General features: G+C 43.4%; 2 protein-coding genes across 2 annotated transcripts in view; one reads left to right on the top strand and one right to left on the bottom strand.

The window, feature by feature from the left end:
* The first annotated feature begins 625 nt into the window (after positions 1–625).
* On the top strand, positions 626–10,516 carry paxx (PAXX non-homologous end joining factor). The gene is made up of 7 exons (XM_038295143.1): positions 626–843; positions 929–989; positions 5,083–5,132; positions 6,408–6,586; positions 8,368–8,418; positions 9,991–10,084; positions 10,173–10,516. Exons 1-7 carry the CDS (start codon positions 743–745, stop codon positions 10,219–10,221), a joined length of 585 nt encoding a protein of 194 aa, XP_038151071.1. The 5' UTR covers positions 626–742; the 3' UTR covers positions 10,222–10,516.
* abca2 (ATP-binding cassette, sub-family A (ABC1), member 2) overlaps positions 10,516–14,883 on the bottom strand; it is a gene marked incomplete at its 5' end in the record, with an annotated part of 68,450 nt that continues 64,082 nt past the window's right edge. The window contains 1 exon segment of the mRNA XM_038295202.1: positions 10,516–12,504. Coding sequence (XP_038151130.1) covers positions 12,469–12,504 — 36 coding nt within the window.

Here is a 14,883-nt window from a genome sequence, read left to right as displayed (position 1 = left end):
TACCATGTAGTTCATGCGACAGGTGGCGGTATAAACTCTTTTAGATTGTCTTAAAATTCTTATTTAAAACTCTTTTTTTTCCCGAACCGCAATATTGATCTTTGTGGTAATTTTATGTGGTGATTTATTATTGTAGTGAATGAATGTAACCTTTGCAGCAGACAAAGAAACAGAGAAACATTTTATTCTCTTTAATTGGTGACGGATAATAAAAATTTAGAGACATGATCTCAGATTATAACCGGTTAATGTTGCTTTAATATGGAAGATATAACAAAAAAAGAATCGAAAAAAGTCTTTTTATAATATATGTATATATATATATATATATATATATATATATATATATATATATATATATATATATATATATATATATATAGGCCTAAATATTTATATAAAAAAATGGGTGTGTTTTTATTGTTTTGACCTTTGAAACTATGCAACCCTCATGTATGCCTTAGAAACAAATAAGTTCATGTTTTAACTCGTGTTTCTTTCGTTTTTATGTTATGTTATTGTTTATTTATATTTTAAACCTAATCTATATTGAACGGCGCAGAAGTCTTTAAGATGAATAAACTAATAAAAACGTTTTGTTTTTAAATGAACGGCGCATGCGCAGGAGACAGACTTCCGGTTCACGCGACCAAACAGACAAACCAGCGATCTATGAATGATCGCTGCAGTTTAGAGGAGCTGTTTGGTTCAGAGGTGATGCTGAGCTAAAGCAGGAGGAGTCATGGAGAAGGAGGACAGCTGCTTCTGCACCGTGGAGGACAGGAGGAGCAGGAGCAGATATGTCTGCTACACCCGGAGGGACGGAGGAGGACTCCGGATACGGTGAGTCCAGATCATCTGACCTGGGTAGAGGGGGGGGGGGGGGGGGGGGGGTGATGATGATGATGATGATGATGGTCTCATGCAGGGTGACAGATGCAGCAGCTGTTTGGAGCTCAGACTGCTGTGAGGACATCTTGAAGCTACTGGTGAGTTCTTCTCCTCCTGTCCTCCTCCTCTGCCACTGTTGTCCTCTCTCTCAATTAGCTCCTCCTGTTCTCCTCCTCTGCTCCCGTCCTCCTCTCTGTCAATCAGCTCCTCCTCTGCTCCTGTCCCCCTCTCTGTCAATCAACTCCTCCTGTCCTCCTCACTATCAATTAGCTCCTCCTGTCCTCCTGTTTTCCTCCTCTGCTCCTGTTGTCCTCTCTGTCAATTAGCTCCTCCTGTCCTCCTGTTTTCCTCCTCTGCTCCTGTTGTCCTCTCTATCAATTAGCTCCTCCTGTCCTCCTGTCCACCTCCTCTGCTCCTGTTGTCCTCTCTGTCAATTAGCTCCTCCTGTCCTCCTGTTTTCCTCCTCTGCTCCTGTCCTCCTCCTCTGCTCCTGTCCTCCTCTCTGTCAATTAGCTCCTCCTGTCTAACTCCTCTGCTCCTGTCCTCCTCTCTGTCAATCAGCCCCTCCTGTCTGACTCCTCTGCTCCTGTCCTCCTCTCTGTCAATCAGCTCCTCCTGTCCTCCTCTCTGTCAATCATCTCCTCCTGTCCTTCTCATCCCGTCCTCCTCTCTGTCAATCAGCTCCTCCTGTCCTCCTCCCTGTCAATCATCTCATCCTGTCCTCCTCTCTGTCAATCATCTCATCCTGTCCTCCTCTCTGTCAATCATCTCCTCCTGTCCTTCTCATCCCGTCCTCCTCTCTGTCAATCAGCTCCTCCTGTCCTCCTCCCTGTCAATCATCTCATCCTGTCCTCCTCTCTGTCAATCATCTCATCCTGTCCTCCTCTCTGTCAATCATCTCCTCCTGTCCTTCTCCTCCTGTCCTCCTCTCTGTCAATCAGCTCCTCCTGTCCTCCTCTCTGTCAATCATCTCCTCCTGTCCTTCTCCTCCTGTCCTCCTCTCTGTCAATCAGCTCCTCCGGTCCTCCTCCCTGTCAATCATCTCATCCTGTCCTCCTCCTCCTGTCTGACTCTCTGTCAATCAACTCCTCCTGTCCTCCTCCTCTGCTCCTGTCCTCCTCACTGTCAATTAGCTCCTCCTGTCCTCCTCCTCTGCTCCTGTTGTCCTCTCTGTCAATTAGCTCCTCCTCTGCACCTGTCCTCCTCATTGTCAATTAGTTCCTCCTGTCCACCTCTTCTGCTCCTGTTGTCCTCTCTGTCAATCAACTCCTCCTCTGCACCTGTCCTCCTCATTGTCAATTAGCTCCTCCAGTCCTCCTCCTCTGCTCCTGTCCTCCTCCTCCTGTCTGACTCTCTGTCAATCAACTCCTCCTGTCCTCCTCCTCTGCTCCTGTCCTCCTCATTGTCAATTAGCTCCTCCAGTCCTCCTCCTCTGCTCCTGTCCTCCTCCTCCTGTCTGACTCTCTGTCAATCAACTCCTCCTGTCCTCCTCCTCTGCTCCTGTCCTCCTCATTGTCAATTAGCTCCTCCAGTCCTCCTCCTCTGCTCCTGTCCTCCTCCTCCTGTCTGACTCTCTGTCAATCAACTCCTCCTGTCCTCCTCCTCTGCTCCTGTCCTCCTCCCTGTCAATCAGCTCCTCCTGTCCTCCTCCTCCTGTCTGCTTCCTCTGCTCCTGTTGTCCTCTCTGTCAATCAGCTCCTCCTGTCCTTTTCCTCTTCTCCTGTCCTCCTCATCTGCTCCTGTCCTCCTCCCTGTCAATCATCTCATCCTGTCCTCCTCCTCCTGTCTGACTCTCTGTCAATCAACTCCTCCTGTCCTCCTCCTCTGCTCCTGTCCTCCTCACTGTCAATTAGCTCCTCCTGTCCTCCTCCTCTGCTCCTGTTGTCCTCTCTGTCAATCAGCTCCTCCTGTCCTTTTCCTCTTCTCCTGTCCTCCTCATCTGCTCCTGTCCTCCTCCCTGTCAATCATCTCATCCTGTCCTCCTCCTCCTGTCTGACTCTCTGTCAATCAACTCCTCCTGTCCTCCTCCTCTGCTCCTGTCCTCCTCACTGTCAATTAGCTCCTCCTATCCTCCTCTTCTGCTCCTGTTGTCCTCTCTGTCAATCAACTCCTCCTCTGTACCTGTCCTCCTCATTGTCAATTAGCTCCTCCAGTCCTCCTCCTCCTGTCTGACTCCTCTGCTCCTGTTGTCCTCTCTGTCAATCAGCTCCTCCTGTCCTTTTCCTCTTCTCCAGTCCTCCTCCTCTGCTCCTGTCCTCCTCCCTGTCAATCAGCTCCTCCTGTCCTCCTCCTCCTGTCTGACTCCTCTGCTCCTGTTGTCCTCTCTGTCAATCAGCTCCTCCTGTCCTTTTCCTCTTCTCCTGTCCTCCTCCTCTGCTCCTGTCCTCCTCCCTGTCAATCAGCTCCTCCTGTCCTTTTCCTCTTCTCCTGTCCTCCTCATCTGCTCCTGTCCTCCTCTCTGTCAATCAGCTCCTCCTGTCCTCCTCCTGTCAAACAGCTCCTCCAGTCCTCCTCCTCTGCTCCTGTCCTCCTCCCTGTCAATCAGCTCCTCCTGTCCTCCTCCTCCTGTCTGCTTCCTCTGCTCCTGTTGTCCTCTCTGTCAATCAGCTCCTCCTGTCCTTTTCCTCTTCTCCTGTCCTCCTCACTGTCAATTAGCTCCTCCTGTCCTCCTCCTCTGCTCCTGTTGTCCTCTCTGTCAATCAGCTCCTCCAGTCCTCCTCCTCTGCACCTGTCCTCCTCATTGTCAATTAGCTCCTACAGTCCTCCTCCTCTGCTCCTCTCCTCCTCCCTGTCAATCATCTCATCCTGTCCTCCTCCTCCTGTCTGACTCTCTGTCAATCAACTCCTCCTGTCCTCCTCCTCTGCTCCTGTCCTCCTCACTGTCAATTAGCTCCTCCTGTCCTCCTCCTCTGCTCCTGTTGTCCTCTCTGTCAATCAACTCCTCCTCTGCACCTGTCCTCCTCATTGTCAATTAGCTCCTCCAGTCCTCCTCCTCTGCTCCTGTCCTCCTCCCTGTCAATCAGCTCCTCCTGTCCTCCTCCTCCTGTCGGACTCCTCTGCTCCTGTCCTCCTCACTGTCAATCAGCTCCTCCTGTCCTTTTCCTCTTCTCCTGTCCTCCTCATCTGCTCCTGTCCTCCTCATTGTCAATTAGCTCCTCCAGTCCTCCTCCTCTGCTCCTGTCCTCCTCCCTGTCAATCAGCTCCTCCTGTCCTCCTCCTCCTGTCTGACTCCTCTGCTCCTGTTGTCCTCTCTGTCAATCAGCTCCTCCTGTCCTTTTCCTCTTCTCCTGTCCTCCTCATCTGCTCCTGTCCTCCTCCCTGTCAATCAGCTCCTCCTGTCCTCCTCCTCCTGTCTGCTTCCTCTGCTCCTGTTGTCCTCTCTGTCAATCAGCTCCTCCTGTCCTTTTCCTCTTCTCCTGTCCTCCTCACTGTCAATTAGCTCCTCCTGTCCTCCTCCTCTGCTCCTGTTGTCCTCTCTGTCAATCAGCTCCTCCAGTCCTCCTCCTCTGCACCTGTCCTCCTCATTGTCAATTAGCTCCTACAGTCCTCCTCCTCTGCTCCTCTCCTCCTCCCTGTCAATCATCTCATCCTGTCCTCCTCCTCCTGTCTGACTCTCTGTCAATCAACTCCTCCTGTCCTCCTCCTCTGCTCCTGTCCTCCTCACTGTCAATTAGCTCCTCCTGTCCTCCTCCTCTGCTCCTGTTGTCCTCTCTGTCAATCAACTCCTCCTCTGCACCTGTCCTCCTCATTGTCAATTAGCTCCTCCAGTCCTCCTCCTCTGCTCCTGTCCTCCTCCCTGTCAATCAGCTCCTCCTGTCCTCCTCCTCCTGTCTGACTCCTCTGCTCCTGTCCTCCTCACTGTCAATCAGCTCCTCCTGTCCTTTTCCTCTTCTCCTGTCCTCCTCATCTGCTCCTGTCCTCCTCATTGTCAATTAGCTCCTCCAGTCCTCCTCCTCTGCTCCTGTCCTCCTCCCTGTCAATCAGCTCCTCCTGTCCTCCTCCTCCTGTCTGACTCCTCTGCTCCTGTTGTCCTCTCTGTCAATCAGCTCCTCCTGTCCTTTTCCTCTTCTCCTGTCCTCCTCATCTGCTCCTGTCCTCCTCTCTGTCAATCAGCTCCTCCTGTCCTCCTCCTGTCAAACAGCTTCTCCTGTCCTCCTCCTCTGCTCCTGTCTGACTCCTCTCCTCCTGCAGGGAAACGGGCTGCAGCTGAGCTCCTCAGAGGATTTCCTCATGAAGTTCAGGTGAGAATCTTCTATCAACACCTGAAGCAAACAATTTAAGATCTTTGAGAAACTGAAAGTTTAATGTGTTTTTGAGATGAAGGCTAAACTCTTTAACATTCATTGATTTATTCATATAATAACCAAAGCTGTCAAGTAAAAAACTACAAATACTTTTCCTTACTTTAGTAGAAATTTGGGCTGAATTTTACTGGATTCATTATATTTCAGACAAAGTTGTACTTCTAGTCTTTACATTTTTTATAATTAGCTCTACTTTCTACTCCTTATATTTTAAAAATAGACTTGGTTTTGTTTCAGTAAAGCTTATTTACATTCTATAAAAACCATCAAAATAATTAGTTTCATTCAGACAATTAATGTCTTTGTGTTTGGACTCGGTGCTGCCCCAACTTGTTGCTCACCACAAACCAAAATAAAGGTTTTCAAGATGATGCAAAGTTAAATGTGACACTGTTACCATTAGTTATAGAACTAAGAAACTTAAGTCTAAAGAAGTTATAATCCAGAATGGTAGAAAAATGTTCTTTTAATAGGGTAGAGCAGTAAAGCTTCTGTCCTTAACATTTTCTCCTGCATTGCATTTACTTTTATACTTTAAATAGTTTTAAAAATGGTGCTTTTACACTTTTACTGGAGTAAAAAGCTAAAATTGACATTTTAACTAATACAAAAGGTTGTTAAACAGTAGGATTTCTACTTGAGTAATAAACATTAATATCTTTGACACCTCTGCTAATAAGCAGTGAATTTTAATATGATAGATAAGAAATTAGATGTGTGACATCAGCTTCAACTCTTGTTGCAACAGATTAATGTTTCAAAGCAGATTTTTTTTTGTTAATGGAATAGAAATATCTAAAGGAATGTTTTTATAAACCCAATGAAACTTCAGAGTTGTTGACAAAAGTCGACAAAAGAACGATTGATTTCTTGGATCGGGTCAGAACAGCTGGAGCTGATTATGTATAATCCTGTATAATCTGTGATTTTTCACAGATTATACAGGAGCAAACCATAAAATATATCTCAATTATTTGAACTAAATATTTATATTTTGCACCAAATACATCTTATAGTGAAATATAATACATTTTAATGCAGACAGATAAATCTTAGATTTATTTGAACTAAAGAAATCCTTAAAGTAATAAATCTTGAAGTAAATACATTTATTTATTTGATGTAATATTTTTTTTAAATAATTTATATTATTTTGAATATAAAGGCCTCCTGATGATCAGTGGACCTCTCCTGTCTCTGGGTGTCCCACAGGTCCTGCTGCCTCGGTGGGGATGTAAGTGTTGTGGTCCAGAACAGCACAGCTGATCTTCTCCTGGGCTCGGGGCCAACTGGTCTGAAGGTGACCCTCAGCAGGATGGAGGCCCCTGGGGCCACAGAGGAGCTGAAGGAGCTGCTCTTCATCATGGCGGACCGGCTCACTCAGCTTGGAGGTCCGTTTGTTCTCTTCCTTCACTCTTTAATGGTTTTCTTATGGAGCTCAGTTTCTGTTTCCATAGTCTGACGCCCTCTAGTGGTTCCCTCATCCAATGTGGTTCCTGCTATAAGAATAAAAAGTAGAACCGTGATAAAAGAAATATATCCCTCTGTGATTCTGCTTTTGGATCCAGTTGTCTGCAATGTGCAGGACCAAAAACAGCCGAGAGTTCTGCTGCTTTTTTTAATGGTACGGGGCCCAAAATTGGGGATGGTCCTTATGGATAAAATCGGATCAGGATATCTGATGGGCTTTATTATGATAATCAGTGTTGTATAAAGTACTAAGATCTCGGAGTCAATAAAAGTATAAGTACCTCTCCAAAATATGACTTTGGTAAAAGTCCAAGTCACTGACTGAAGTGTTACTTGAGTAAAAGTCTTAAAGTATCTTAAACGGCTTGTACTTAAGTATAAGAATTACTGTAAAAATAGATGTACTCAAGTAATGTAGTGAAAAGTATAAGTAAAAACTGGTGCAGTTTGAATGATTTTTTTTTCACATTTTGGTCAACTTTGAAGGGTAAATTCACTTAAAATAATATAAACAACCAAGTGAAGCATCAATTTAAACCAAGTTTTATTACTGCTACTGTTATTGACATTATTACAAAGAAAAAACAGAAGCTTATCTGGCATCTGAAGAGGGAGCCCAGCTTGAAGCCCCTCTTGTAAACGCGGCCAACATAAAAAAAAAAAAAGCTGTAAATGACTGTACTTCACAAACAAAAGGCGCAAACATAACATTTCATTTTACAAAAGAAAAATAAATGGGAGGGAACTGCAGCTTATTTGGCATCTGAAGAGGAAGACATTTTCTGTAAAACTTACCTTAAAACGTAAAAAAAGGCAGTGCTGAAATTAGGTGTACATCACACCAGAGAAAAAAAGATGCACTACAGGCCAATTAACTAAATCTTTGTCCTTGACTTTTTCTTCCCCTCCAAATCTTAACCACCCCTTGTGGTCATCCTCGCATTATAACCCCATTATCACTTAAAACTGTAAAATCTTCTGTTCATCTTCAAAAGCTTGCTACAGTCAACATTTAGCTTAAGCTAAATACGCCACGTGTGGAACTGAAAACAATGCCAAACAAAGTTAATTTATACAGATAACGTTATGCTCAAGATTTCGCAATAGTGCCTCATGACCAATCTATATCCTATTGGTGTTGATGAACAAGCCCAGGCAAGACCAGACTTTGTAGTCAGTAGTTGAGGTCAAATCAATTGCGTTTCTCTCGCTCTCTCATTCGTTTTTTTTTTTTTTTTTTTTTTTTACTTAGTAACTAAACCAAACATTGAAAATGTATCGGAGTAAAAGTATGCAATTAAGTTCGTAAATGTAGTGAAGTAAAAGGGAAAGTTCTCAAAAAAAATGTATACTCTTGGAAAGTATAAAGTACTCCCAAATATAGTTGAGTACAGTAGTGAAGTATTTTTACTTCGTTACTATACAACACTGATGATAATGATCCTGTTCTTCCAGAACCTGGTCCAAAGGTGTCTCTGACATGACCCGGTTATTCATTCAGGATTCTGAAAAGATGTTTTTTTTTTGTTGACCTGAAGGTGGCAAATTGAGCCAGATCAATCTGATCCATTGGGTTAGATGTCCTCTATTACAGTCAGTCACTTTAAATCCTTCTGTTCTGTTGGTACTGATCCAAACCATGATCCCAACCCCCTCTGGAGACGTGCTTCTGAGATGTCTGTGCGGTTATTTATCCTTTTAGATGGAAGCCCTGCACCGAGTCCAGTGAAGAATCTCCAGCGATGTGCAGCAGGTGAGCTTTCAGATGGAAACACAGTCCGCTTTCAGGCTCAGAATTATTGGACCTTAAAGTTCTGAATCCCGTGTGACTAAAACAGACAGCTAAAGCATGAGGTCCTTAAAGCTGAAGCAGCACGAAAAACTGTTAGATTGGTCATAATCAAGAAAATAGGTTTAAAAATTAACTCTTATATTAAACTGATTAGCTGCTTATGGTGTTTGGGCCTTCACTGGTTCGGCTGATGAAAAAGGGGTCCCTATGTCCTCCAGCAGTCTAAGCCCATAGCAGCATAACTATAGAGATAGCTCCGGATAACCTGAGCCACTCTAACTATAAGCTTTATCAAAAAGGAAAGTTTTAAGCCTAGCCTTAAAAGTAGACAGGGTGTCTGCCTCACAGACTAAAACTGGAAGTTGGTTCCACAGGAGAGGAGCCTGATAACTAAAAGATCTGCCTCCCATTCTACTTTTAGAAATTCTAGGAACCACTAGTAAACCTGCAGGTTGAGAGCGAAGTGCTCTGTTAGGAACATAAGGAACAATCAGATCTCTGATATCAGATGGAGCATGGCCATTTAAGGCTTTATATGTGAGAAGGAGGATTTTAAATTCTATTCTGGATTTAGCAGGAAGCCAATGAAGAGAAGCCAGGATAGGAGAGATATGATCTCTCTTTTTCATTTTCATCAGAACTCTGGCCGCAGCATTTTGGATCAGCTGAAGGCTTTTAACTACAGTTTGTGGACTTCCTGATAGTAAAGAATTACAATAGTCCAGCCTTGAAGTAACAAATGCATGGACTAGTTTCTCAGCATCACCCCTGGACAGGATGCTGGTGAAGATTCTCAGTCATCCAGGTCATTATAATTCCAAAAAAGTAAAAAAAAACAATCCACTGGACTTTGTTTCCAAGTTTGAAGATCCATCTTCTTAATTAGATCTTAATTAGCATTGAGATCCAAGCTTTATGGAGTAGCCCAGAACAAAGCCTTGCTTTGGCTTAGAAAACATGCAAATTGAACCAAACGAACGGGTCCCCCCCTTAGGTATTGGGAGTCATTTGGGTATAGGATATTCCTAATTTTCTCACTCCTCAGTGTGAGCATAAAAAATGGACCTGGTTCTGTTGGATTGTGTCTCCATGGTAACCTGCCAATGTTCAGACAATAATCAGATAGTCTAAGACAGGGGTCACCAACCTTTTTAAGGCTGAGGGCCACTTCAAGGGTACCGAGACGTAGGAAGGGCGACCATTACTGACCCATGAGCTGCAAGGGTTAGCGTTAGCCTAAACTTTGTACATTATCAACATATTTTCAGTGTTTCTGTTAATTTCCAAGTTTATTTAGACATTGTCATTTTTAAAATCTCTATAAATGATTAAAAAGAAGAGCAACAGAATAAAATAAATTTCAAACTTAGCCCACTGGTGGGTTGGTCTTTATTTAGAAGACTCTGAGGGCCCCCCATGTGGTCCTTGAGGGCACCGCGTTGGTGACCCCTGGTCTAAGGAGACAGTCCCTGTGGATGTTCTGCAGATGTTCTGACAGGTTTGGACTTCCTTCAGCTCCTCTCTCTGCTGCAGATTTCCAGCCTCGCCGGCAGCAGGGCGGCGCAGCAATCGGGACGATGAAGAGGAGGCTTCCTGGAGCTTCGCTGATCAACCCCGGCACCAAGAGGTAAAGCTCAGTCGGACCTCCCAGCCCGGTACCAGCTGGACCTCCGTCTGACTCTGGATCAGCAGCTTCTGCTTTCTGTTTCTTCCAGGAAGATCCAGGCGACTGGCGTGGCCTTCGATGATGAAGAGGAAGATTGATGTTTTAATCGATTTTTTGCAACTTTTTAAAATCTCACTGGATGAAATGTTTTTAATACTTATTGATGATGGGATGCGTTTTAAATTTGGATAAATGTAGTCTTCCTTCAGTGTGACCTGTAACTTTTCTTTTTATTCCTTCTTTACTCTCTGTTTTATAGCCTTCATGGTGTCCTTGTTTCCTTCATTCTTTCCTTCCTTTCTGTCTCCTTACCCCTTGATGAGCTGTTGGGTGTGTCATATGAAAAAATCTGAGATCATTTTTATTCTAGTAAATAAAGGAACTCCACCATCTCTCTTTCCTGGGTGAATTTATGCTCACATAAAGCTTTATTAGGAACATCTGAGCCGTCTGTACATGGATGCACTGGTGTGAAAACAGGACAACAACCCAAAAGAAAAAGAATCAAAATTTCTGAGAAGAACAGTTTCCTCCAGTCAATCTCTAAAGAGATGGATCGTTACAGTAGAATAATAATGCTGCTGCTGCCATGGAAACATCCTCCAGACCACAACCTGCTGAGTCATGTTAACTCCAGATTTGAAAGGATTGCATAAATCTGCTGCTGGTGACATGAATTACTGATCCTGCCGAGTCGATCAAGTCTTACGTTTATTTTTTAGACTAAACAGAAATGATCTGGTCTCTAAATGGATCTGATCCCCTTTATTTTGGCTTGGTTCTGGTTCCTGACGATGGCATGATGACAGAAACCGAAGATAAATCCAGAAGCGCTGAAAGCAGCTCCTCCTCATCTCTACGGATCCTTACCTTTCACCCAGGTTCTGTGCAGGACCTCTACGGTGAAAGATGATGGCAGTGAGTTAAAACACACCTGAATCTTTCAGCTGGTTGCCATGGCAGCAGTGAGGATGGACCCAGCCATTGGTGGTTCTAGACAAAATATATCAAGCGGACATGATGGGGCCATTGTTGTTTTTTTGGGCGGGGTAGGTATATAGAACTAAAGAAAAAAAAATCCTAGGATGAGAGTTTTTAGTATTATAAATGAGCCATAAAATTCAGGTTGCACACTTGATCTAAAAGATAAAAACTGTGATCATTTCTCAGAGCAGGTGAAGCTAAAGCTGCAATTTCTAAATAATTGTTAAAGTAAGCTGTCCAGGCAAAATATCCAATTGGTCCAAGGTACAAATCAGTTAGTCTCATCTTTCATCACATATGATCATCACAAATTTATTTAGTTATACTGCAAAAACCGATCTAAAAAGTATATTTTTTTAATAATTGCATCTGCCAATTGCATCTGTTTCGTTGTGTGTGTTTTCAGAACAGGGCCCATAAAAGGGGCCAGGACTAGTTCTATAGGGGCACAGACCCCTGTTGGCCCCCCGTCTAGAACCGCCTCTGGGCCCAGCTTCTGGATTCAGGTTCAGTTCTGCTTAAACGGAATATTGTTATATTTTTACATTCATAGGGAACCAGGAACTACACTGATTCCTGATTGTTTTATTAATAGGAAAAAGTGAACATCAGACTCAGCTGGTACCGGTTTAAAACAAGCTGAATCAGGATCCAGTCTAACGGTACCATCATCAGCCAGCTTAGCGACGCCTGGGGGATGAGGAAGAAACACATTGCAACAGAACCTCAGCAGATATTCCATTTTCATGCCGACACATATCCAGAAGCTTGTTTTCTTTTAACATTTACATAAACCTTAGTTGATGATCTTCTAAATAATAAACAGGTTGGTTCTGGTGGTCAGTCCTGTGGGCTGGGTTGGTTTTGGTGTCACAGTGATGGTGGAGTCGTCTCCTCCTGGACTTTTCTACATATCTTTACAGAAACAAACTTCAAGTGCACAAAATGATGAAAAGTTTAAAGCACAAAAGACAATGAAGAAACACGACGTTGGAGCAAGTTCATAGAAGGACGACGCCGACCAGGCGGAGCGGATGGCCTCTGGGGTCAGACGCCAGAAAGCTCCTCTCTAAACCTGCTGCTGGGGGAAGAGATCTCCCATCAGACTGCATGCTCTCTGAGTTTAGTGGAAAGGGTTCTGGTTCCTCCGCTGCTTCAGGTGCAGCATCTCATACATTCTCAGATAAACTGGATGGAAGGATCGTCCATCCTGCGGCTGCCTCTCTGCCTGCAGAGCTTCAGGATCAAACCGCTCCCCAAGACGGAGAGTTCTGGTCAGGGATCCCCTCTGCTCGCTCTCTAGGCCTCATTGGTCCAACAAAGTGGGATCGGTTCAGTCTCTCTGCTCCCGAGGTCCGCTTCTAACAGAGGGTGTCTGTGTTGAAGGAGAGCTGCACCTACAGACAAACAGAGCGAAGCATCAAAAACCCGAACATAAATAAAGAGTCTTTACCAATCAGATGGATAGCATATGATAAAGATTTTACCCCAAATAAAACAGACAATACAATAAAAATGGATAGAAAGGGAAATAAAATACAATGATTTATATCATAAAGTCTTTCTGAGAACCTTTCAAGATGTTAAGCAAAAATATAGTCTTGATAATAGAGATTTCTTTCGTTATCCAAAAATCCAGCACTACTTAGAAAAACAAATAAAGATGAACCAGTGTTAGGTTTATTCAATGATGGTTATAAAATTAATGTATGTACATAAAAAAACATTGGAGAAATGAGATGCTTCACTCTGTCTTATGATTCAATCAGAAGACCGCTCTGTCTTGTGATTCAGTCAGTGGAGCATCCTGTATTATGACCTGATCAATTGTCCTGTCAGAACAATACTCTGTTTTGTAACCATGTGTTATGTTCTGTTAATAGAGGCGCTCTGCAGAGGAGGTCCGAGGGAGAGAGTGTTGGAAAGTTGGGTTGCAGCTCTTTCCCCTTCTGCAGAAGCTGTTGAGAATCCCTTTCTGTGTGAACTCAGTCCTTCTTTTACGAACCTAAATTTTTGAACCCAACAACCAGACAGAACAATAGTTGGCATTTTGAATGTCTTTTTAAAATCATATCAGTCAACCCCTGTGAATAAACTAACATCCAAAATGTATAATAAACTACAAAACTTAGGGGGGGGGGGAGACAAGGAATGGGGACACCAAATTCACATAGAAGACTGGTTAGATATTTTGAATAATTGTTGGAAGTGTACATCATCACTAACGTATAGAGAATTTGCTTGGAAGACTGCTACACGCTTCTTCAAAACAGAGGTGTAAAAATGCAGATAGAACATGCTGGAGGTTTTGTGGGTCAAATCAATCTGGCCATTTTCATATCTTATGGAGCTGTCCAAAGCTACTTTCGTACTGGAAAAAAATCTAATAAAGTGTGGAGACAGTAATTGGGAATAATTTTGCCCTGAACTTTGAGACCATGGTATTGGGGAAACGTCCAAACTGTCTAAAAGGATTCTATAAAATATATATATATATATATGTTCAACATAATGCTAATTGCCAGCAAAAAAGCAATCACTCGGAAATGATTGACCGATAAGACTCCCACACTTAAAGACTGGATAAGTATCATTCAAGACATTTACAAGATGGAGGAACTGACTTTTGCACTGAAACTAGAACAAGACAAATTTGAAAAATGTTGGACTCCATGGCAGACTTTCTTTAACCTGACTCCGCCAGATGGATTTGCTCCGCATATCCATCTGGAAACCTTCCATTGAAGTAATTTTGGGAAGGGGTGAAAATACTGGTTAGCTGATTGGCCTATGTAGGTAATAGACGGGCCAAATAAACCAATCAGATCAACGAAGCATATGACGTACTAACAGAGCGACAACGAAGAGGAGCCAATTGATAGATCAAACTCTTGCCGAAACCAGTCGGGAGAAGAGCAAAAACATCTTTTCCTCTGAGAAAAGCCTCCAGAGCAGTGTTTTGCTCTTCTTTCAGTGAAGAAATACTCTGTAATTCCAATAAAAGTTGCTCGATAGCCACGCTAACGCTAGTTTCATTGGCTGAAGCTGCCATGTTCTTTAGACTGAACTGTTGCGCTTCTCGTTGCGTCACACCTCAACCCGCCTCAAAGCCAACGCTGATTGGACGTTCGTTTGGTGAACTGCTCCAAATTTTCTTTAACGGAGAGTCTCCAGAGTGATCTGCAGGTGAAACCTTGAAAGCTCGCGAGATCAGGATGGTCTCATGAGGCTAGACTTTCTTGGACACCAGACTTGTACATAATCACAGTGATGTGACACCCATTGTTCCGTAGCTACTCAGTTCATTTTAGAACATTTGTTTTACGGTTTGTAAAAGTTACTCAGTAGAAACAATGCTTTGTTCATTCTTTATCCTCCCCACTCCTCTGATAGGAATTGGGTTGGGGAAGGAGGAAAGACAAAAAAAAAAAAAAGGAACACTAAATACCGGATAATCACACGAGGTGGTATGTTGTATGGATCAATATAAGAAACGGAATGGAGGATTGTACAAGACTATACTGCCTTTTAATGAAAACTTGAATATATAAAAAAAACAAAAACGAACATGAACATGAACATGAACGAATGTAGAAAACAGAAACCTGGCTGGCAGAGCAAAGTACGTAGAAAAACGGTTTGGTGGCAGGATCTAAGGTTGATTTATGGAAAAACTTCATGATGCTGCCTAAAACTTTTCACATTATTCATGTTCCTTTGCTACAGCTTTGTTGGTCTCCTGCTCTGGTTGTGGGGCTGATCCTTAGTGTTCGATG

This window comes from Cyprinodon tularosa, unplaced genomic scaffold, assembly GCF_016077235.1.
Source record: "Cyprinodon tularosa strain WSP-4 unplaced genomic scaffold, ASM1607723v1 ctg351, whole genome shotgun sequence".
NCBI classification, from domain to species: domain Eukaryota; kingdom Metazoa; phylum Chordata; class Actinopteri; order Cyprinodontiformes; family Cyprinodontidae; genus Cyprinodon; species Cyprinodon tularosa.
The sequence above is the reverse complement of the archived record's forward strand: the minus strand, read 5'-3'. Positions and strand labels throughout refer to the sequence as shown.